General features: G+C 42.4%; 1 protein-coding gene across 4 annotated transcripts in view; it reads left to right on the plus strand.

Annotated features, from left to right (window-relative positions):
* The window catches only part of fgfr3 (fibroblast growth factor receptor 3), a 74,564-nt gene that overhangs the window by 28,328 nt on the left and 20,868 nt on the right, over nt 1–25,368 (plus strand). For 3 of the 4 annotated variants that reach the window (XM_036209963.1, XM_024262612.2, XM_024262737.2), the window contains exons 4-7: nt 2,991–3,056; nt 11,932–12,104; nt 21,665–21,788; nt 21,973–22,163. In XM_036209963.1, coding sequence (XP_036065856.1) covers nt 2,991–3,056; nt 11,932–12,104; nt 21,665–21,788; nt 21,973–22,163 — 554 coding nt within the window. Of the gene's footprint in view, nt 1–2,990; nt 3,057–11,931; nt 12,105–21,664; nt 21,789–21,972; nt 22,164–24,843; nt 24,989–25,368 lie in introns of all 4 variants that reach the window. The other variant, XM_024262679.2, reaches the window with a different exon arrangement.

Here is a 25,368-nt window from a genome sequence, read left to right on the forward strand (position 1 = left end):
CACCCCCACCCCACACACACACACACACACCCCCAAACACACACATGTTTGGCTGCACGCCGGACAGAAATTGACCTTTTCCAGCTCTGATTCAAAGTGGTTAACTTCTTCTTCTGGACCCACATCAACTCTAGACTGAAGAACAGACACAATTTATCTTTTTACTAGAGCCAGGAATCGATAAAAGAAATTCATCCATCCATTTTCTAGACCGCTTCATCCCTTTCGGGGTCGCGGGGTGCCGGAGCCTATCCCGGCTACTGAAGGGCGAAGGCGGGGTTCACCCTGGACAGGTCGCCAGTCTGTCGCAGGGCCTCAATCACACACCCAGTCACTCTCACATACATACCTAGGGGCAATTTAGAGTCACCAATGAACCTATGAAGCATGTTTTTGGACGGTGGGAGGAAGCCGGAGTCCCCGGTGAAAACCCACGCATGCACGGGGAGAACATGCAAACTCCACACAGAAAGGTCCCAGCCGGGAGTCGAACCGGGGCCTTCTCGCTGTGAGGCGAGAGCGCTAACCACTTGCGCCACCGTGCAGCCGATAAAAGAAATTGATGAATTAATTGCAAACCTGGGAAGAATTAATCGCGATTAATCGCAATTAGCTTTTTATTTTGTTACAGTATTTGCCAACCACTTTTTTTTGTAAATAATCACCATATAAAGTCACACACAAAACTGTACATTTAGACCGTTTATTTTTAAGTACGACTGTCAATTAAAAAATAAATCAGATTAATCACACTTTTGTGTTGTGATTAATCACTATTAATCACATTATTTTACTTAGAAGATTTCATGAGAATTTGCAGTTTTTGAGCAAAATCACGCCGTGTAAGCCTAAACCAGCGAGGCAAAGCGGAGGACTGCTGCTCCTCAAGGTGCAATTAAGTTGTGTTACTGAATTTGAATGCGTTAACACGTTGATGCTCACACCCTACTCTTTACCTGAAACATGAACGATTTCCAGCTCTGCTCAGGTTTAACGCCATACACCGTTTGGTAGCATGAATCACTGTAACAGTTTTCAGGTGTTTTTGGGTATTTTCCGTCTGATGTTTTACAGTGTGGCCACAGTATCCTGTTACCTCCCTGAGCACAGGCACTTCTCCACCCTCTACTTTAAACACAGAACCTCAAGTACATCTAAGACACACATGGACCTTTGTGTTGCTCCTTAAATATTTAAGTAAGGTGTCGGATGTCTTTGAACAGTATCAGATTCAGTTCTTGGATAGCGTTCAGGCACTGGAACTCAGCCAAATCCTGATGTACGGCCACGGCACACGTTAGATAATAAAGCTGCAAATGATAGTATAGAGATATGTTCTTAAATGTTATGACAATACCCAGCACTTCTGCTGTTAGCCGTTTACTTTCTCTCATAGATTTGAAAAAGTAGACAGCTTCTGTAGAAAGATCTGTTCTACCAAATGTTGTGAAACTTTGCACACATTACAATTCTTTACTGTTTTTAATCTCCTGTCCTGCATTTTCCACCATGTTTCCTTTTATAAATGTCCAGGTTTTATTATGTAGTAGTGCTGCCACAAACCATTATTTTAGTAGTCGACTCAGCACAGATTATTTTTTCAGATTAGTCGACTAATCGGGTCATGCGTAAACCGGATGTAATGCACACATCTTAACCATCATTAGCTTTAAACTAACTAAAAACTAGATATATAGTATTACCTGTGATAATGCTAGTGTGAATGCTGTAAGATGAATTTGACTGCTGAAGATGCTGAAATTGATAGCTAAAAACACTGAAGTTGATAGCTGAAATCAGTAGCTGAAAACACTGAAGCTGATAGCCAGCTAAAATATTAGCTAAATGCCAAATTTGCCTAAAAAACTGAAAAAATCCTAAGTTAGTCAAAATAGCTAGCATAAAGCTGAAATATTAACTAAACTAAAAAATCTTAATAAATGCCAAAATAGTCCAAAAAGCTAAAAGAATTTCATTATAACTTTCCACTTTACTACACTCTGACTCCATATAAAATAAAGTAACGACTAATCGACTATTAAATTAGTCGTTGAGTATTTTAATTGTCGATTTGTCGTTGATTAGTCGACAAATCGTGGCAGTCCTATTATTTAGTTGGATTTCAATCCAACATCACATTTTTTAAAGTCACTAATAGGTTATTTCACATTTATGTTTTTATTTTATTGATTTTTAATCAATTATTAATAATCTTGCAACAGGAGAAAAGTCAGTTTATATATGTGTGCAGTTGTTTCATCAAATACATGTCCGTTCGTCTCTCTTTTCTGAAGGAACCAACAATTACACTTCAACACTTTGTCAATTTCAGGTTTAATTTCTAAACCATAGATTCAGTTGAGGGAACGCTGTCTGCCTGCAGTAGAAGCGTTAAACCAAAGGAGTTACGTCTCAGCGTGGAGTTGTGGGCTGTGGTGTCAGGAGTTTCAGGAGCGCTTCAGCTCATCGGGCCTGTCAGGTTACCAGCTGGCTCCCATCAAACCAGAGCTGTGCGACTGAACCGGAAAAACTCCCAGCTCAGATGTAAAATAATTACAACTGTTCAGAAAGTGCCACACAGGCCTAAACAGTAATCAAAGCAGAACCTGTGTCTGCAAGACTATCAGAGTGACCCGTCAAGCTGCTAGCATTACCAGTGTGTGCAGCAGAAACAGCAGATCTGCACTAAAACTCCCAGCAGCACCGGTGACTGGGTGAAGCCGTGTGGGTCCAAACACCTGAGATCTGCACCTGAGCTCGCAGCCGGCATCTACATTTGTCTCAAGCTTTGTCATTTCCAACTTTTATACACTGAATCTGTGCGTGAGTGTCTGATTTGAATCCTGAGGAGTTCTTTTCTGTCGTCTTTAACCCGATAACGTCTGTCCTGACTCAAAGAAGACAGAGGTTTCTCAGATAAGCTGTTTATTCAGTCTGCTGGCTTTTGTTTAGTTATAGAGATAATAGTTTTTATGTTCATCTTTTTCTAGATTCTCTGTCATCTGGAGATGATGAAGACTATGATGAAGATCCAGACGGTCCCAGCACTGGAAAAGGTAAATCTCAGAACATTTCCGTTTGCCTCGGACATGTAAAATAGGTATACCTGCATTTTGATGCTTTGTTTTTACTCCAGATAGAAACAAACTGTATTAGGGAGATCGAATTAAAACAATTAACACAGGTTGTTTTTCTGAACTCCATCAAACTCCTGTGGACAGATGAGTCTACAGTCTGCCTGAATGAAGGGCCGCCTGCTTGTTCATGTTCTGTTATAACCAGAAGTGGTGAATTTCACTAATAATACTTTTTCCTGCAATATATTTCAACTTTTATAGTTGTTTATAGTACTATAGTACTAGTCGTCATAGACCTAAACACTTTAACACATGTTTGACACGTGCTCCTTGTTGTTGTCCTGGCGTTGACCTTCATGCGTTCATGCACTGGCAAAGACAACACTGTGAACACCATGACACACAGCAGCAGGCCTGGTTCTCAGAGCAAAGGCTGTATAAGTAGAAACACGGTTTTTCATGCATTTGACTGATTTCTGCTTTGAAATCATCAGAGGGTTTTCTGAGGGCTATCCTGAGGAAGTTCTTTGTGCACGCGCCACCGTGTCTGTCTGTGGAGGATGCTGAGATTTCATGACGGCAATAACATTTCCATATTTGTAATTAGCATTTTACAGCTCTTGTAAGCTGCTGCTTCTTGCAGAGCTGACATTAACTTCTCCCCAGAGCTCTTGGCTAAATACCAGAGTTGCAGACATCAAAGCTGGTGGTTTTCCAGCAGGTAACACCCCTCTAAGTGCTCCGCGGAGATGTGAGCTGATTTGGCATTCAGGCACGAGCTGAGTTCAGGTGCAGGTGAACAAAGAACCATCAGAAGGTCTCTCTGACTTTTCCCGCTCTGTTCTGTCAGCTGCAGCAGTAGTGAGACAGAGGAGGAGGAGCACATGGAGGGAGGCAGAGCAGAAGGATCCACAAGCAAGTGAAGAAAAACCCGATGAAGTCAGTTACAGAAACATCATGGAAGATGTGGACAGAAATGATGTCAGACTAAAGAGAAAGGAGAAGCACGGCGGCAGGATTCAGACAGTTGATGGATTCATGGGTGTTTGCTCTACGGTTTTAAGCTCTACGTTTAGAAAAATTCAAGCACAACCAAGAAGTGATTCACTGATTACCTTAATCTATTAGGAGACTTCCATGAGTGGTTTGTGAATTTTGAGATTTCTATAGCAGTGTTGTGGATCTGAGGCAGGACAGTGGTCGTCCACTCAGAGTTATTCTCGTCCCTGACAAAGTCTGTGGTGTTAGCTCTTAGTGGTTCTGGCATCCAAGACAAATCAACACATGACATCCATTCCACAAATAATGTACATACATGATGTGAAGCTAAACCTTTAAAAATCACAACAATAACATTTAACATTTATTTCAACGAAGTTACAACTCCATAGGTTTTTGTTAGTTTTTGGTTGCTCCTCCTTTTACTTTTGTGGTATAAAAACATTCAGCCTAAGCTGTTTTTTTGTTATGCATTTTGGCTTTTTCCTCTACATCAGGAGTGTCAAACTCAATCTCACAAGGAGCCAAAATCCAAAACTCACCTTAGATCGCGGGCCGAACAGGATAAACATTTATGGAACACTCTAAAACTACATTTTTAAAACTTTAAAATCGTAACTTTTCAACATAATTATGAATTAGATGTACAGCATTACCTGTGATAATGTTAGTATGAATGCTGTAAACTGAATTTAGCTGCTGAGGAGGTTAGTGCTGATAGCTGAAGATTCGGAATTGCTAAAAACGCTGGAGCTGATATCTGAAAACGCTGAAGATGATAACCAGTTAAATATTAGCTAAATGCCAAATTAGCCTAAAAAAAACAAACAGACAAAAACATTCTCCTTTTGCTCCTCAAATCCCTGCTGAAAACCTCTCTGCTCCTAATGCAGAGCTTGACTTCATGAGGAAAGTGTTTCCCAATGAGCCCAACTGGTCACACCAGCAACAGCCCACCGAGAGCCAGTAAACATCCTCTGAATGCCAGAGTTAATCTGTGGATGTAAGTCCACCTCATGACATACGAGGCTCTGATTTCCTGCCCAAACGAAGAGGGATTAGCTGGGAAACATTAAACCCCTATCTCCGCTTAATGTCTGCTAAGCCACTGCTAATTAACTGACTGACTGTAGCAGGAAGGAGCCATGTGACGGAGCCTCCCCGACGGAAAACGGGGGAACATCCCCATCCCTGAGAGGAGGGGGCAGAACGGGGGAAAAGGTGAAGAGCGCGGCGATGAAGGAGGAGATAAGATCTGCTGACTGACAGGGGGGAGGAGGACAGAGGAACTGGATTTTGAGGACTGGAGTCCTTCCTAGAAGCACAGCTAACAGAAAAGCTGCTTCAAACTTGAGTTACTCCCAAGAGAATCTTCCTCTGCGGCTCAGTGTTGCTCAACAATCACTCTCAGAATGAACATCAGCTTTAACCCTTTAACACCGGAGCGCCAGTGTTTATGCTCTTTGATTTACTGTCACTTTTCAACCCGATTGACGTAATTCCGGATGATTTTGAAGGAGGAAATGGTGTGACTTTGGTTTTGACTCTGAATCAACTGGATTTATGTTGATTGTGTTACCGGTTGAAAAGGTACAATATGTTAAAGATTTGTGTTCAAGCATCACCGGTGACGGCTCAGGAGGTAAAGGGTTAATGTGAGCAGAAGCTAAGATTTAGGCTGTCAGATAACCAGCATGACGGTTCAGAAATACTAAAAGACCAAAAGATGTTTTTTTAAACAGTAGAGCAAGAGTGTCAAATTCAATCTCACAGGGGCCAAAATCCAAAACACACCTTAGGTCACGGGACGAACAGGATAAACATTTATTGAACACTCTAAAACTACATTTTTAAAACTTTAAAGCTGTAACTTTTTAACATAATTATGAACTAGATATATAGCATTACCTGTGATAATGCTAGTGTGAATGCTGTAAGCTGAATTTGGCCGCTGAAGATGCTAAAGCTTTTCGCTGAAAATTGTGATGCAATTTGCTTTAATTGCTGATGAGGTTTGCGGAAAATGTAAAAGCTATGTTAAATTTGCTAAAAGACTGGAAGTTTCATTAAAGAACAATGAAAGAGTGCTGAAGTTGAATTACATTTCTGAAAAGTTTGTTGGAAAATTGATTAAAAATCTCTAATACATGTCAAATTTGCAAAAGTATTTAGTGTGTTGCTTAAATATGAGGTTTACTCCAAATTAGCCCAAAAAACCTTAGTAGCCAAAAAAGCTAGCTTGTTGATTATATACTAGCTAAACTCTAAAATAGCCTAAAATTCCTCAGTGAACTAAATTAATCAAAAACATTAGCATGTGGCTAAAATATTAGCTAAAATACAATTTTGTTTTAATTACTATAACAGATGAAAACATAGCCCATGAATATTTAAAGGCTTGTTGCTAATCTACTTAAAATATTGAAATTTGAAGATTTTCTCATTCATTTCCTATAGAGCATATTTTGATCAATATTTCAAAAACTATGAAGTTTATGAACACCAAAAATACAAGCAGGAATGTCCTGAACGAGCTGAACATTTGATACCAAGATTACTGAAATCACTGAAGTGTGATTGAATTTTTCCGTGCCAAAAACATACAGAGAGGAGCAGGAGAATCACTAAAGTGTAAATGTTTACCAAACATTCCTTGTGCAGGGCGCCCAAACTACAGAACCCAGAAACAGACACTTTTTCACTACAGTTAGGGACTTCATATAAATCCACCAAACTGGATAAGACAGATTTTTCCACATATAGAGAGGATCATATTTTGCGGCGTTTCATCCTATTCATAAAGCACAGCAAAGTAAACCCTCATAATCTTGAATCTGACCCGACTGTTCCGAGGACGTACACAGAGAGCGTCTAAGGCTCCGCTGGCTGCAGCGGGGACTTCTGAAGAAGTGGTTTCTGTTTGGCGGGGCAGCGTGCGCTCTGAGCCTGAGCGAAATGAAAGAACAGTGGATGTGTGTCTGGGGGAGGGACCTTCACACCGTCTAATCTGCGCTGAGCGCCGCAGCTTGTTTACTCTGGCAGGAGAGCAGAGAGTGGGACAGCGGGACGCGCTGCGCCGCTCCACGGCCGCCATTTCTCCGCTTCTGTTTGCCGGAGTCCGCAGCACGCCCCCAAAGAGGCCCAGTGTAAGCTGCAGTGAAATCTGCTGTGTGCTCACAGGCGTCAGTGAGGGCAAATTGTACAATTACACAATTAAAACGGCCCTACCTCCCTCTCCCCCAGATCGGTGTTTCCCAGCTGAAAGGCGGCGTGGCCTGGCCGCCGGGTGTCACGCTCCCACTAATTACTGCTCAGTCTGCAGCCTCACCTCTCACCACGGCAACAAGTGAGGAGAGGGCTTCTGTTTGACAGTCCACAAAAGGTGGTTTTCATTTTTAGCATCAGTGAGACAGAGATGTTCATTTTTAGCTTATGAAACCATCAGATTTATTTTACATAATACTTACATTTTGATATTTTTGTCAAATACAACTGCTGTAAACCACTTAGTAGTAGAGTGCTACGCAAGTATATACGCTTTACGGTTAAGATTTCATGGAATCAGTTAAACAAACTGGACCCTGTTTTACATTTGAGACTTCCTGTGGTGTTACTCAGCTGACAGGTGGACATGACTGCAGCTGCACAGCTGAGAGATGCTGCTGGAACCTGCTTCCCTCACAGCTGCTGCACATTCAGGGTGTGAGGAGGTCCCACCCTGCAGCGGGGTATCTGCCGTGGCCCCCTCTTTTCCCTTCCCTGCTTTCTTTTTATGAGGCTGTTGTGTTTTGCCAAAGTGACGCAGGACGTGGTTCTGGTGCTTCACTGCGTCCACAGAGCAGGAGTCTTCCTCTGGGACAAGCTGAGGTTAGAAATCTGCACTGACAGAGAGAATGGTAGGAGAAAAGTCAAGAACTTTGTAAGAAACAGTACAGTTGTATGGCGTTAAGTTATAGTGTGATTGTTTAGTAAACATTTACACTATAGTGATTCTCCTGCTCCATTACGTACGTTATTTGGCACATAAAAATTCAATCACACTTTCAGAGATTCAGTAATCTTGGTATCAAAACGTTCAGGTCGTTCAGGACATTACTGCTTGTATTTTTGGTATTTATAAACTTCATAGTTTTTGAAATTTTGAACAAAATATGCTCCACAGGAAATGAAGGAGACAGTTTTCAAATGTCAAAATTAAGTAGATTAGCAACAAGCCTTTAAATATATTCATTCATATTCATATGTATTCAACTTTTTTAGTAATTTTAAAAAATTGAGTTTAGCTCATATTTTAGCTTTACACTAAATATTTTTGCAAAATTGTCATGTATCAGGGATTTTTAAGGAATTTTACTACAAATGTTTCAGAAATTTAGGTCAACTTCAGCGTTGTTTCATAGTTCTTTAATGACACTTTCCAGTTTTTTTGGTAAGTTTAACATGTTGCAAATGGCTTTTATACTTTATATTTTCCGCAAATCTCTTCAGCAATTAAAGTAAAATGCGTCACAATTTTCAGCAAGAAGCTTCAGAATCTTCAGCGACTACTTTCAGCAAAAGCATTTTGCCGGTATTGCAACTTTTCTAGTTTTAAATGCATTTTTCCCAACTGTGACAGTCGTGTAGCATGTCTTCTATGTTTCCATCTCAAACCCACAGAGAGGTGTGCCTAAGGTCGCATGTGTTTTAGTTTGAAGCCTCGGTTGTGGGAGAGGCGGCAGCAGGAAGGTGTTTTTAGGCCCAGTTCAGGAGCAGCAGGACCACACATCGGGACAGAGACTGTTTAAAATCCCAGTGTCTCTCTATTTGACCGAGAGTGTGTGTGGCTGACGGCGACGCCAAGAAAACAATGTGTTCAGACTTCTTGGAGGGCTGGCTAGCGGTTCTGCATGCGCAGAGACAGAGGAGAGACAGAGGCGGGCCAAAGACAGATATTTTACTTTTAGGGTGGAGGAGGTTGGTGTGTGGTTCTGAGTGTGTCTTTGCAGGCTGGGGAGTCTGACTGGAATAGTTATTCACACAGTTTACTGTCTGCTTAATGGAGTTTGGTAGGATATTGTTTGCTTTCTAAGAAGAAAGGTCTTTCATCGCTGAAGATCTGCCTCAGTCTGCTTGTAATTACTCTGTGAAGCCGGAGCCAATGTTTGAAGGCGGGAGCCAAAGACGAGTGTGTCAGACGAGTGTGTCAGACGAGTGTGTCAGACGAGTGTGTCAGACGGATCAGAGCGGTCCGAACACACACACATGCTGCAGATCCAAACCAGCTGTGATTGACATCTCACCTGTCTTGTTCTGAGGAGATAAACCCGCCCATGTGGAGCAGAACGTGTTGTGATGGTCGGCGGGTGCACACACACACACACCCCCACACACACACACAAGCTCTGCTTTTCACATGCTAATCAGCTCCTCGTGCGTTTGCAGAGTAAAAGAGACATCTGATGAGCGGTCAACCACGTCCTCAGCGTTTTGTTCTGCAGACCAGCTCAGAGCGCCACGCCTTACCGCGCTCCTCACCCACCTCACCCGCACCACGAGAACAATGAGCCCGTCTGAGTGACGACCCCTCTTTGTCCACTGTCTCCTCTATACAACTCAATAAATCGCTCTGACAGCTTTCTAAACTCTCAGGACGGAACAATTCACACAAACTCCTCCGTTGTTATCGGGGAAAGAAGAAGATCCGTTTTGTTTGCTTCTGTTTTCAGCAGGTCTTTCAGAATCTGTCAAGCTGTGTTTTACACGGCTCTGCTGCTCTGTGGACTCCAGAGTCGGGCTCTGGTGCAGAAGACGGTGATGGTGTTTAGCAGATCCGGCTGCTGCAGGATCGTTGCTGCTCACTGGAAGAAGGACGTTACAAATACGACAGAACTGTTCCATCATAACGGAGCTGTCCCACGTCTTTTTGTGTGCACACATCCATGGGAAACTAGTCTCCATGACTACTAACTTTAACAGACTGCTGTCTGCATTTGGGCAAAGACACTAAAACCTGAACCCAGTTAGACTCTTTATTTCAACAACCATGTGTTTTGGAGGAAAATGTTATCTTTCAAATACTATCTTCTTCCCAGTAGAGCATCTCTCTGTTTACTGGAGCTTGTGGGAACTAGAGATCTAAAGCATCAACAGCTGACTGCAAGTTTTCAAATATGAAAAACAAATAGCATGTTATGCCTTAAAAACACAGTGAGGTCTCACTCCCATCCCCGCTATGAGCTCATGTTTAGTCTTCTCCCAGCGCTCTGAAACACTGTGGTGCTCCTCAGAATCCATCAGAGAGGCTGCGGTTCTTTGTCTCCATTGTTCAGTTGTGTTTTTCAGCACCGGGACCACAAAACCCAACTCCACAAAGCTGGTTTCTGTCATAACCTCCCTGTCATTTGACCCTTTTTTAACTCTGGGAACATGCAGCATCACTTATTCTTGGCTTGACAAATCCAAACTTCAGAACTGGAGCTCAGAGAAGTGTGTGTCCAGAGAGCTGTAGTCGGTGTGAGGAGACCCGCAGGCTGAGAGCACTTGTTCTATCAGGAAAACAGCAGCAGAATCTGACAGGCGTGTGCGTATAATGATTGAGCGGCACAGAAATGGGTCCAGAATATGGGAGGATGATGTGGGGAGATGGAGATTTATTCTCACGTCAGTAATACTTCAGTGTTTAGGATCTCAAACAAGAAAAAAAATCAAATTTTAGCAAAATCTTGGTAAACAATTATGTTTTTCTACTCTTTAAAATCGAGGAGGTACCCTCTTCCTTAAAATGCAAAAAAAAAACATATTTGATGATTAGTTGACTATTAACATAGTCAACGACTAATGTAATAGTCGACGAGTCATTACTTTATATTATATGGGGTCAGAGTGTAGTTGAAAGTTATAACGGTATTCTGTTAGCTTTCTGGAATATTTTGGCATTTATTAAGGTTTTTTAGGCTATTTTGGAGCTTAGCTCATATTTCAGCTACATGCTAGGTTATTTGGGGTAATTTAGGCCTTTTTTTCAGTTTTTTAAGCTAATTTGGCCTATGGCTAATATTTTAGCTGGCTATCAACTTCAGCGTTTTCAGCTATCAGTTTCAGCATCTTCAGCTGTCAAATTCAGCTTACAGCATTTACTCTATCATTATCACAGGTAATAATATATATCTCTTTTTTAGTTAGTTTAAAGCTAATGATGGTTAAGATGTGTCCTTTACAGCCAGTTTGTGAATGCCCCGATTAGTCGACTAATCAGAAAAAATAATCGGTGATTAGTCGACTATCAAAATTATCGTTTGTGGCAGCACTCATTTTTAATAATGTTTCACAAAAATATTGCTGAAGTTTGAAGTAAATATCTTCACATTTTTTAAGACAGTGAAGCTCATATCTGTTCTATTAGGCGGCAGTGGCTCAGGTGGTAGAGCGGGTCGGCCAATGATCGAAGGATAGGTGGTTCGATTCCGGCTCCCGCCAGCCAAGTGTCGTTGTGTCCTTGGGAAGGACACTTAACCCAACTTGCCTCCAGTGTGGCTCCACTGGTGTTTGAATGCGTATGAATGTTCCGGTGATGGTCAGAGGGTCGCGTACTGGCAGCCACGCCTCTGTCAGCCTGCCCCAGGGCAGCTGTGGCTACAGTAGTAGCTTACCGTCACCAAGTATGAATGAGGTGTGAATGAATAATGGATGCACAATGTAAGCGCTTTGAGCGTCTGGCAAAGCGCAGATAAATCCAATCCATTATTATTATTATGTTCTATTGTTTTTTCTGATTTGTAGATTTCTCATATGTACTGAAAGTGTTTTTGAATACAGTAGGTAGTACCGTATGACGATTTCACAAATGACACTTTTTTGGTTTGTTTCTACCTAGCGACAGCGCCGTACTGGACCAAGCCTGACCGCATGGACAAGAAGCTGCTGGCGGTCCCAGCGGCCAACACGGTCAAGTTCCGCTGCCCGGCCAATGGAAACCCCGTCCCCACAATCCACTGGCTGAAGAACGGCAAGGAGTTCAAGGGCGAGCAGAGGATGGGGGGCATCAAGGTGAGAGGAGAAACGTGTTTACACCTAAAGGTCATCGGAGATTTATGAATTCAAACCCTGACGGTGGTGCAGAAAACTTCCTGGAAGAGGTCGCGTCCTGCCCTCTCTACCAAAATGTGTTTTTAGCAAGGCATTTTAATCCCCCGGCGGAGGAGAGGAGCGGCTGACACTAGATGACTATTGGGATGTTCCCTGGTGTGAATTTCCGTAACAGGAAGAGCGCAAAGGAGTTTGCTGAAAGAAGCGCGTGATGGGCGAGCTTTCCCACGGTAAATAAAGGTCAGGAAACACGCCACGGAGACATACTCCACTGACCAAAATACATCTCAGGGGTCAAGCTGCTGCACTGAAATCAGAGTGGTGCACAGATACATTTGTGCTCCCTGATAGTTCAGCACTGACAGCTCAGCAAACAGCTGCTGGATTCAGTTTGGTCCTGGGATTCACTCTAAACGTTGGGCTCTCATCTGGAGTGGCCCCTCTTGGTTAGCTCTCAGCTGTTTCATTCCTTTTAAGGCTGTTAGCTCCACATATAAAGACTGAGTAAATCAAGTTTCAGAGGAGATGAACTGTGGCAGATGATTATCCTCTAAAATCACTTCACTTTGTGGCATTTATTCCCTTTTCCTCAACGACTCTTGGTTAATCAAATATTCATGTTCTCTGATCTTCAGTCAGTGTCACTGTTTCAACAAACCCGTGCTGTGTACATGACATTCTTATCTTTTATTAACTTTATTTTGCACGATTGTGGTTGAGAATGTAAGGGCTGAGGTCAAAGCATTCTGCATACATCTGATGTTCCCTCTGGGCGTTCTTCATCAGCCTACACAAGAGGTGTCAAACTCAACAAACTCAAACACACAAGGGGCTACAACCCAAAACACACCTTATGTCGAACAGGATAAACATTTATTAAACACTCTAAAACTTTAAAACTGTAATTTTTTAACATATTGTGAACTAGACAAACAGCATTACCTACAATAATGTTAGTGTGAATGCTGTAAGCTGAATTTTGCTGCTGAAGATGCTAGTGATGATAGCTGAAGATACTGAAATTGATAGCTGAAAACACTAAAGTTGATACCTGAAAATGCTAAGGCTGACAGCTGAAAATCCTTAAGCTGATAGGTGAAAACCCTGAAGCTTATAGCCAGCTAAAATACTAGCTAAATGCCATATTTGCCTATAAAATAAAATAAAAACTTAGGTTAGCCAAAACAGCTCGCATGTAGCTGAAAAAAATAGCTAAATTTTAACATAACGGGCCATCAATAACAATAAAATAAAATGATCTGGAGGGCTGAATAAAGGTACCTGGAGGGCCGGATCCGGCCCCCGGGCCTTGACTTTGACACATGTGGCCAACACATTCGTTCATGGTGTTCACACTGGACAAGCAGTTATTGTTTTCCCATTGTTTACCAGCTACACCTACAGCTGGAAAATGCCTGGTGCTCTGAGCTTTGTAGGTAGAGCCCAAAAACCAGCATTGCTACATGTGAACAGGAGAGTTTGGGCATTGTACATGTATGCAGGTTCACTCAGACTTTTCATAGGGAGTGGCTGTTTGAACGCACGTTGCCGAGGGGGCTGTGAACGTAGCTTAAGATCTCAACTCTAAGGCCCAATCCGATTTCTTCCCCTCTCCCTTCCCCTCCATTTGAAGGGGCTTGTGAAGTGCAAGTGGTGTCCGAAATATATTTTCAATATCCTCCCCTCACAGTCATCTATCATTTCTACTTCTATAAAAACTTAAAACGTGATTGATGTTGGTAGTGTCATCATTTGGATAAGTCAATGGAGAGCTTTCATTTACAGTGACAGAATTAGATTCATGACAAAGAGGAAGGTCCAAAGAAGCACAGAACAGACCTGTGATTGGAGGGTCGTGAGGCCCCCACAAGCCTCTTCTGGTCTGTGGAAGTGGGACCTTTAAAGAGTTAAATGTAAGGAGATCCTGCAGCTATTACCAGTTTACAGAGATCCCCAACATCTGCTCCCAGCAGAGCGGCAGCAGTTGTCCTCCTCCCTCTGTCCCCACCCTCCCTCACACTCACACCTGTCGCCAGCCCTCAGGACGCCCAGCGCCCCCGACAGGCTTTTAGCATTCGCTGTGCACACGATGATTTGCCGATGATAAGGTAAAGTTATGCTGTTGACAGTAAATAAATCTTGAGCCAACTCCTCAAAGATCCTATAAACGAATCCACCTTCTTCCATTCTCTGTTTAGGGGGTAAATAGTGCGTTGGATTTCCAATACACTAATCAGTGCATTTTCACAGAAGACCTAACACCAGCGGGAGTGTTGTTTTGTGTTGCTCCATTGTGCTCCTTGATGCATTTAAACTCTGCTAAACCATTTTTGAAAACAGTTTTTAGACTTTCTTTTGGCTATCCTGAGTCTTTTTTTTGTTTGTTTTTTAGGCTAATTTGGCATTTAACTAATATTTTAGCAGGCTATCAGCTTCAGTGTTTTCAGCTAACAGCTTCAGTGTTTTCAGCTATCAGCTTCAGCTTTTTTAGCTATCAGCTTCAGTGTTTTCAGCTATCAGCTTCAGCTTTTTTAGCTATCAGCTTCAGTGTTTTCAGCTGTCAGTTTCAGTTTTTTTAGCTATCAGCTTCAGCGTTTTCAGCTATCAGCTTCAGCATTTCCAGCTATCAGCTTCAGCTTTTTTAGCTATCAGCTTCAGTGTTTTCAGCTATCAGCTTCAGTGTTTTCAGCTAACAGCTTCAGTGTTTTCAGCTATCAGTTTCAGCTTTTTTAGCTATCAGCTTCAGCGTTTTCAGCTATCAGCTTCAGCATTTCCAGCTATCAGCTTCAGCTTTTTTAGCTATCAGCTTCAGTGTTTTTAGCTATCAGCTTCAGTGTTTTCAGCTATCAGCTTCAGTGTTTTCAGCTAACAGCTTCAGTGTTTTCAGCTATCAGCTTCAGCATTTTCAGCTATCAGCTTCAGCATTTTCAGCTATCAGCTTCAGCATTTTCAGCTAACAGCTTCAGTGTTTTGGACTATCAATTTCAGTATCTTCACCGGCCAAATTCAGCTTACAGCATTCACACTAGCAGATAAAGCTATACTGTATATCTGGTGCATAATTATGTTTAAAAGTTACAGTTTTAAAGTTTTAAAAATGTAGTTTTAGAGTGTTCAATAAATGTTTATCCTGTTCAGCCCGTGATCTAAGGTGTGTTTTGGATTTTGGCCCCTTGTGTGGTTGAGTTTGACACTCCTGGGTTAGACTGTACCGGTGTACAGTCCCACCACGATTTCATGTGCTTTTTTTTTAAATAATTGAGGTAGAAAAGATGGAAGTTGCGTCGGTTTTCTTAAACGTAGTAATAAAAGTAGTGACAGTCTTCAGAAAATGATTGTCAACTAAAATAGTTGACAATTTGCCCAGATCGTTGTGTTTGCCTCCAGTTTATTAAAACTTCATGAGCTGAATCAGAACAAGGTAGTGGGGACGTTAACCACTTCTGATCAGTTAGATGGATGACATGTCGTTAAGCCTTCAAGAATGATTGGTGAGAGTTGAAGGGGCGGGACTTTACTAAAACCAGAGCTAGCGGCTAATTTTGCGGCCAGATTGTGGTCCTCTCATTCTTATCAAAGATTCATTTACAGATAAACACATAGAAAAAGTCTATTGGGATTTGCATTTTACTCAGAGTTAAATCAGTGTCTGTTGAGATATCCTGGCGATGGAAAATGTTTTTAGATCAGTGAAAATGGGTAATTTCCTGACCATCTCTTACGGCACACTGAAAAACACTTCTCTAATCATCTATATCAGCAGGAAAACAGAAGACATTGACTGAAACTGGAAAGTATTTTTATTAAAGTACCTGTCCATGTTGATATTATGTCAATATTACAATGTATCTACAGCAGCACAAGCATAAGTGGCACAAATGTGGAAATGTAACTACATAAAAACAACCCACCGTAGCTGAGTAAACTTAGTGTTTTTATAGTAAATCTATTCAAGTTAAAGTAGAAAATATGGTAAAACTGAGTAAAAGTTTCATCTTAACCATCATGCACTTATTAAAGACATAACGTGGATTTTACCTGTAAATCACAGAAAATGACTTTTTTTTCAAAACAAATCACTCGTTGATCTAAACGGGAAGAAGGAAACCAGCGCAGAAGACTGAGTCGTCTTTGTGTTGGCACAACAGCAGAGCAAACAGACAGCACGCTGCCCCATGTCACCGACCTCATAACCCCCCTCACATCTGCCTCCCATTCATCCGCGTGGGCTGGGGCAGATAGAGGGGAGGAGACCCGGGAGGCTCTGAGTCCTGACAGCCACACAATGGCCTCCTAAAGACTCTATCCCACCATCGGGGTCCTGGAGGTGAAGACGCTTTCCTCCTGCTTCCGTCCTGGGATGACAAGATCGTTTTGGATGTGACAGCTGTAGTCAATGTTGCCTGAATGAATCCTGGCCTTCAGACAGGTGGATGGATGCTGTCACTCCGACAGCAGCGTGATGGAGTTCGCTAATATTTCAGCTACATGCTAGCTGTTTTAGCTAATTTAGGACTTTTATCGGTTTTTTAGGCTAATCTGGCATTTCACTAATATTTTAGCTAGCTATTAATTTCACAGTTTTCAACTATCAGCTTCAGTGTTTTTAGTTATCAATTTTTGCATCTTCAGCTATCAGCTCTAGCATCTTCAGTGACCACATTCAGCTTACAGCATTCTTACTAACATTATTGCAGGTAATGCTATATATATATGTATAGTTTTTCAAATGTTTTGGTACTATGTTTTTCTATGAAGATTTCAGAAATGAATAATTTAAAATGTGGCTATGTTTGGTTTACGTTTAGGCTGTGATTGTTAGCCTACAAACCGACCCGGCCCCCCATCAGAGAGGAAAACTGTTATGTGACCCTCACAAGAAAAAGTTTGGGGACCCCTGCTCTAAAGTAAAAAAAGATGCTTACTTTGAAGACTTTCCTCTACATGTTAAGTGTTTTGTTTAGGATGTTGGAATCCTTTGTAAAATAAACCCAACCAACTATTGATTGAAAAAGGAACTCCAGTGGTATTTAAAGGCAGAGCAGACACGACTGTGAAGTGGATTTAGTTCTGTTTGTCTCACGGTCAGTAATAATGTAGAAACCATTCTGAATCCCGTCATAATTCATTTTTATTTATTGGAATCTGGAAGGCACCCCTAGAATCATGGATTGGTGCTTTCTCTCCCAAAGTTTTTTTTTTTTTTCTGCCCTGCAGCTTCCCGGACTTTTACTTTTGTCTTCAGCTCTTTCTGTTCAAATGGAGCATAAGAAAAATAAACGGCCAGTTTGTTGGAACTAAATGAAACGGTAAATCGGAAATGAGGCTCATTTGTAAGATGGAAAATAAAATTCCTGCAGAGCGATGTGCCGGAGCGTCGTGCCCCTTCCCAGATAACTCTATTATGACGGGCCAAGGCCTAAAGGTCAGGGGTAACCCTTTATTGAGCCATCAGATGGAGGTGGCAAGAGATGGGCGTGCTGTCGACCTTTGGGGTCTCTGACACCCAGAGCCCCATACACAGACGGGATTTCATTGTGTTGATGCTAATCTGCAGCAGAGAAAGCAAGCTTTAATTTGACAATATAATTATGTGTTTCATTCTGCCAGGTTGCATTGCATTTCACACATTTCTCACTCCTGGATTTGACAGATTTCCATGGCGGGCTCTTTGACTGGCTCCACGCTGTTACTTTTTAAGACTGTGAGCACTTTTAATCCTTGTTTTTTCAGTGCAGATTTTAAACACAGCCTGGATTGTGGCTCTCTGTGGTCCATGAAGGAATTTCTGCTCTTGCAAAATTATTTTTGGACTTTCCTTTCTTATTATAGACCTGCCAACAGTTAATCAGCTTTCTCCCCTGCCGTTTCTTTCCAAAAGCATCATAAATTTGAATACAGGTTGTTCTATGTATGTGGCCATATCACCTCTGATCTGACGCCCTCAACGTGTTCCAGAGCAAAGTTTGTGCTCTCAACAACAAAGCCTCAGGGCTGCATCTCTGTGGGTCAAATTAGACAGTAGCACAGATACGGTCAGCCCTGACATGGTCATAAATTCTGCTAACTGGCCCCACTGGTTCTGACGGGCTAATTTGTGAGGTGAAGGCGGAGAGTTTGGACTATAAAGGGAGCAGAGTTTCCTGTGTTTTCTCTGATAACTGCCACTATGCCAGAAACAATTCTTTAAGGCAAACCAGCTGAGCGGGGAGGCCTGGTCCTCCATTGGAATCATAGAACCAGAATCCGGTGGGACTGAGGAGTTAAAGTCCTCCTATGACAATTATTTTTATTTTAAAAAACATTTCCAGGAGTGTTTTAATGATGGTTTGAAGTTTTAAATTAAAATCTCACAACCCCAATGTCTTAAAAATACATTTTTCATGTTGATCTGAATCCTGTTTCCAAAAATCTCCTCTGAGGGGGCGTGGCTCTTGGAGCCCCTGACACCCCCCCCCCCCCCCCTAAATATGATAACTCTGTGTCTCACTAGCATAAAAACATCCATCAATCTGGGTAATGTCCAGCCGTATGGTTCTGATCCGGATGTCAGCTGGACGAGGAAGTGAAGATCTTCATGGACAGAACTTCCTCCAAAATCCTGATTCTTTCTCCTTCCAGTTCACCAAAGACTCTTTTAGCTAATTCTCCAATGTTTATTGACTGTGATCAATACATTCAATCATTGGTTTCTCAGAGTTCTTGATAAAATAATCAAAGCTAACATCAAAATGCTCTTTCATTGATTTACAATCCTTTCCAACTGCGGTCAAATGAGCCGCCGTTCACATTTCCGTGGTCACATCAAGAAGCTCCGTGGAGTCTGGTGGAGATTTTCCAGCGTTCTCAGTCCTGCTACCGTAAGTATTGGATGAAACTCACACCAAAAATCCAGTGATGCTGATTTGACCACAGAAATGTGAACGGCGGCTCATTTGACTGCAGTCAATGTGAAGATACCATCTTCTCTTCTCCAGAACCTGAACTAGACACTAGGAACAGATGAGGGTTTAGTGCATGTGCAGCAGAGCTGTTGATGGAAAGAAGATCATTCATTCAAACAGAGTCTGTCCAAGACAGTTTGATTGATTTAAAAGGAGAAATACTCGGAAATGTAAAAACTAAATGATTTCTTATTACATTTGTTCTCTTTTAGAAGAAAGATGAAACACAGACATTAAAAACTCAAAATACTGGATTTTCAATCAGAGAGGGACTTTAAATAAAAGAAAAAAATACTTTTAATTATTCAAAATGTGTTATTTTCTTTGATTTGGACTTGTTCTCCGAGCCTTTTCATGGTTAACACAACATTGTGTCCACAGTCAGAAGTTCTAAGACCTCTAAAGCCTCCTATGACTCCAACATAAGCTGCTTATTAGTTTAATTCTGGTTGGAATCCAGAATGATTAAAATGGATGGGATTATCACATTTACAGACTAAGGCTGCAGGTTCAACAGGAGTTACTCACAGTTACATGTTAGTAATAGTCAACGGCATGTATTCTGTGTTCATGTTGGACTGAGATTCTTCCTGTAATGGCAGGTAACTGCAGCTGTGAAGAAAGTGGTACCTGAAGTAAACCTTTCACCCTCAGGGGCCGGCGCTCTGATTACCGTCTGCAGTTTAGTTGGTGGTCTTGGCCTCCGCTGAACGTCAGCCTCAGCACATAATTTACCACCTTTTACTCTCCCTCCTCACGCACCTCCACTTTTTTGACCGCAGCACAAGGCGTCACTCATCTGCTCATGAGAGCTTCCATTGACTCCAGTTTGACTCTGAAGCTCTGGGGGGGAGCGGGGGCTCGGGGGGCAGACTGGGTGGAGCCAAAAAAACCATTTGCCAGCGTCGAGCGGGCAGCCTGCTCTGTGTTACCACGCAACAGCAAAGAGCACACTCTGGCATAATATTTACATTTCTGCCTTATTTTCCAAACGCGCCTCCAGGAGAGGCAGAGAAGAGGAGGTTCTACTGTGAGAGTGGAAGGGGGGTCTGGGGTTGACCGTCAGTGACAGGGCAGAGGCCTCCACACCTTCCGGAACCGTGCTGACATCACAGCTCTCGTCATGGTGGTTCTGATCCGTTCTGATGCTGATCAGCAGCCAGCATCTCCAGAGCTGGTTTCTGTCACAGCTTCTCAACGCTCGGCGCCTCGTAGCTTCACAAGTCGTGGAGTTGGTATCTGTCTGCTGCTGTCATCCAGCCTCTCTGGTTTGAATTACCCCACAAACGTTTCTCCTCCACGCTCCCAGCCTGGATCGCTCTCAACTGCTACAGTGGAACCAATTTTAGAAGCACAAAAGAATTCTGCCCTCGCTCTGGATTACTCCGAGAAATGCTTCTAGAGATGAAAACTCTCCTCTTGCTTTCACTCGTTCACATAATTTGTTCTGTATAGAGTCCCATAATATCTTTCCCTGATCCATTTGCTCAGCAGCCTGTAGAGAACCAGGAAACACACAAACGTCCAGATAATACTGACGTTTTATTGAGCCAAACCTGAAGTCTGCGCTCTGTAGCCGAGGAATGAAATATGGCGGGTTGGGATGAGAAGTGACGTTCAGGGGGGTTTCCTCCTCAGTGTCTGCCAAACATGAAGCTTTTTAATATTTTATGCTGTATATTAGGTTCATTGTTAAATTGTTTCATACGACTGCACCACCTGAAGTAGGAGGATTCACACTGTTAAAGGTGTTGAAAAAAACACTAGAGTTCCAGTTTAATTAGGCCCAAAACGAATTCTTCCCTTCCCCCTTCATTTATCCCTCCAAACGGAGAGTTATGGAAAAATAGAGTCTCATATTTCAGACGTCACTGTCATTTGATGACGTCATCAATAATCGCCGGTCCGCTGCTTTAGGACGGAGCTTCCAGCGCTTTAATATACCTGTACATAACAGCGGGTCTATAAATGTAAAAAGACCAGAGCAGGGAGCCGGATCCGGCCCCCTGAGTTATTCTATACGGCCCCCTGAGTTATTCTATACGGCCCCCTGAGTTATTCTATCCGGCCCCCTGAGTTATTCTGTACGGCCCCCTGAGTTATTCGATACGGCCCCCTGAGTTATTCGATACGGCCCTCCAGATCATTTTATTCTGTTGTAATTATTGGGCCGATGTTATCTTGTGCTCATTTCTAACTTGTATAATTTTGACTACATATATATATATATATATATATATATGTATATTAAAATTGTCATTCTGTTAACTTTTTGGTCTTTTTTGGCATTTACTAAGATTTTGGAGTTTAGCTAATATTTCAGCTACATGCTAGGTGTGTTTTGGATTTTAGCCCCTGTACGGTTGAGTTTGACACTCCTGGTTTACAGGAACTTTAAAAAACTCAAACCAGCTTCAAATTGCGGGTCCCGGTTTGACATACTAAAGAGAATTTGCTAAATGGACGATTGTGAGTTGAAGGAAGCTGACTGTATGACAGCACACGTTGGAGGACTGAGTGGAGCGGTCTCTGTGTGTTGTAATGACATTTCTGCCCCCCTTCCCCCTCTCCCCCCAGCTGAGACACTCGCAGTGGAGCTTGGTGATGGAGAGCGCTGTGCCGTCAGACCGAGGGAACTACACCTGCGTGGTGCAGAACAAGCACGGCACCATCAGCCAGACTTACCAGCTGGATGTTCTGGGTAAACACCGCGGAGAGCTTGACTCTCACCTCTGCTTCTGCGTAAACAAAGAATAAATTAACATCCTAAAGTGGTTTTAAAAAGCCGCAGATGGGAAAACAGCTTATTTAGCACTGCACATCACATTTCCTGCAGCACATCATCCCCACGCATAATTGACTCTAATTAGTCCTTTCTCCCTCAGAGCGATCGCCTCACAGGCCCATCCTCCAGGCGGGCCTGCCGGCCAATCAGACGGTGTTAGTGGGCGGCAATGTGGAGTTTCACTGTAAGGTTTACAGCGACGCTCAGCCTCACATCCAGTGGCTCAAACACATCGAGGTGAACGGCAGCCGATACGGCCCTGATGGCATTCCCTATGTCAACATCCTGAAGGTGGGTGCAGAGCCCCGCCCACTCCTTTCCTTCTGGGATAGTTGTAATGGTTTCTATTGCGACTAATGTCATGTTAATGTGTTTTTGAAAAGTTGGACCCACAGGTGTTTTGTACTTCTGAATCACAGGTGATTTGGCCTCTTAAATAGTGGAGATTAAGAGTTTTTCTCCGATCCGTCCTTTCTCCTCAAACATAAAGGTCTGCTGTGGTCTTAGAAGATCTCTTCATTTCAAAGCCGTTTTCGTCTGAGCAGAGAGAGAGGGAATAAAATAAACATCTGGTTTGGACTAAGTTAACTGCTGTGGTGGCGGCAGCGCAGGGAGGGAGACAACCGCCGCTGCGTCAGATGTGCTGCGTCGCGTGGTTTGAGGAGCAGAGAGAGGGGCACCCAAAGAAGCCATGGAAAAATGAGGAGGAGGAGGAGGAGGCGCACGACGAAGGGCAAAGTCAGCAGAGAGTCAGCAGAGAGTCAGCAGAGTGTGTGGTAGAGCGGCGGCTAAGATGGACGCCAAGAGCCTGAATGTAGGACAGGAGTTTCAAACTCAATCACACAGGGGCCAAAATCCAAAACACACCTTAGATCACGGGTCGAACAGGATAAACACTTATTGAACACTATGAAACTACATTTTTAAACTTTAAAACTGTAACTTTTTAACCGTAACCGTATGAATAGTAAAAAGGCAGGAATATTATTCCAGAATAAATCAACTCAAACCTTAAATAACTTTCAATATTTTACTCTCCATAAAAACATATTTTGTCAAAATTATACAAAGTAGAAATGAGCGCAAGATAACATCGGGTCATTAATAACAATAAAATAAAATGATAGAATTACCCAGAGGGCCAGAAAAACAAAAAGAAGAAAATCCTTTAACTGTGTTAAATAGAACAAATCCAGAGTAGAGCGGTGCGTTACTCTTGTAAATATATTGAATTTTTATCATTTTTACACTTGTTTTATAAAATGTTAACACTCAGATAGAGACTGAAAAAGTTCGAGTCCTGTCAGAGGAACCGAAGTAGAGCTGACCGGCACACATGTAGGGTCAAATACAAAAACACGAGTAACATTTTCTTGTGCAAAACAGGAGAAATAAAAGGTAAACGCTGCACACCATCATATGAATTTGTATTCAAATGTTTTGTTTGCTTTTAATATAAAAAAGTAAGGGATGACTTGCACAGATGGGACATTTGAAGGGCAAAAATAGCTGCTTCACAAAGGCACGGATCAACTTTAATTCTGGTTTTTGGTCAAATTGCGTCTGAACGTTTTGGACGGTTGACCCCAGAACAACAGAAACACCACATCAAGGCAGAAGCTTTCCACCAGATTTGTTAGTGACTTCAAACCCATTCAAGAAAGGATGAAGAAAAGAAGCAAAAGTAGAGAGAGGCGAAAAGAGAAAGAAAAAGGAGGTGAAAAAGCAGCTTACAGGGAGAGAACGAGGGGTTTAGAGAGCCTGTCAGCCCAGACTGTGGCTCCAGGCTCTATTTTCAACCACCACATAATTGAAACAATATTTACTGAGATTTGAGTCTGTCTTTCTCTCTGGGCTCGCCACAGTTCACTTAGACATGATAGGGTCTCTCGTGTGTGGTACACTGGAGGAGTTAAAAACGGCTCGGTGGGAGGAGGGAGTCGTGCGAGTGTTTTCTTTGGTGAGAACTGCTTGAATTGCTCTTTAGATGCCTGGAAAAAGATTTAAGGATGAACAACAGGCCGTGCATGGGGAGGGAGAGGGAGCACCAAAAAGCCTGGGTGTTCACAAGCATCTGTGCAGCAGGATATGTTTTCTGCTTTATAAGCTTGACCCATTTTAATAATTTAGCAGCTCTTGACGAGCTAGCAGTGAGCGTCAGCACTAAAGACGGTTAAGACCCACCCTAAAGAAAATGGGGGTTTAGCATTTTTCTCATAATGGAGGACATTTAGGAAGAAAAGGAAGCTTAAGATTGTTTTTCTGGGTATTTTTTTATTGAGAAGTTGTAAATGAGGAGCAGATGTAAACTGCTGTTGGAAACAGCTTGTGATTGAGACGACAGCAGGCCACTAGCTCCCTGCTCCGCTCCATTCCGATCATCCACTTACGGACAAATAGATCCATGAACGTCTTTGTTTTCCTGGTCTGAGCTGGGATCGGGATCAGAACTGTACACCTGGATAGATCTGATACTGCTCACCATTTCTGCTGCACCAGTAAAAGGCTGTAAGCTAGTGAGAAAGAGTGTAAACAAAAGGATGATGGGAAATGGAGGTGGGCTTACTCCTTGCTGTTTTTTTGTATTACCAAGAGAAAATGTATTTTTTCTGTGTTGTAAAAATAATCTTAGCAATAATAACCTTACTTTGAGAAAACATGTAAGATTTCCAAACACCTAAAAAACAGTTCTTCTTTAATTAAAAAAGCAGAAATTCTTCATATTGTAAAATAATTTTCTAAATAGTTTTTGATCTCAAAAGATTCCTAAAGCAGTCCAGCATTAGTTGATGTGTACGACTGTGAACGCGTCTCTGATTTCTAAAAGGACTCATCACCTGGCTCGCTCAGGTTCTCCAGGTGTTCTCCTCCAACCATCAGTTTGTGCTTTCCTCTTCGTGAGTTTTGTTTTCGTGAAGATGTGCTCCTGCAGGAGCTGTGCTCACTGTGCCTCTCAATTCTCCATTCACAGAGTTATGTGAGCAAACAGGCTGTGACTCAGAGTGAGTTGAGACTGTCCAACGTGACAGAGAAAGACGCGGGGAAATACTGGTTACGTGCCACAAACTTTGTAGGCAAGTCGGAAAAAGCTTTTTGGCTTGAGGTTAAAAAATCAGGTAAATACTGAGAGCATCTGCTCCTCTCTCCTGTGCAACGCTCCTCTTGGTTGTGGGTCTGCTTTGCTTCCTGATGGGACGAACAGTCTTCTGCTCTGGGTGACTTCATCACGCTCACTGCACATCAATAAATCCTCAGTGTTATGTTTTAATTGCTGCTGTGGCTTCAAAACCTTCAGTTGTACACCAAATACACCCACACCCCCATGAAACTCACATTTACCAAAGATTGAACAGAACATCACACAAACAGTAGACGGAAGACAAAAACATCTTCAATGTAGTCTTACAGATGAAGATTCAGAAAAGTCCTAGATCGGGGGTGTCAAAGTCAATCACACGAGGGGCCAAAATCCAAAACACACCTTTGGTCACAGACT

This window comes from Oryzias melastigma, linkage group LG22 (assembly GCF_002922805.2).
Source record: "Oryzias melastigma strain HK-1 linkage group LG22, ASM292280v2, whole genome shotgun sequence".
In the NCBI taxonomy this organism is placed as follows: Eukaryota; Metazoa; Chordata; class Actinopteri; order Beloniformes; family Adrianichthyidae; genus Oryzias; species Oryzias melastigma.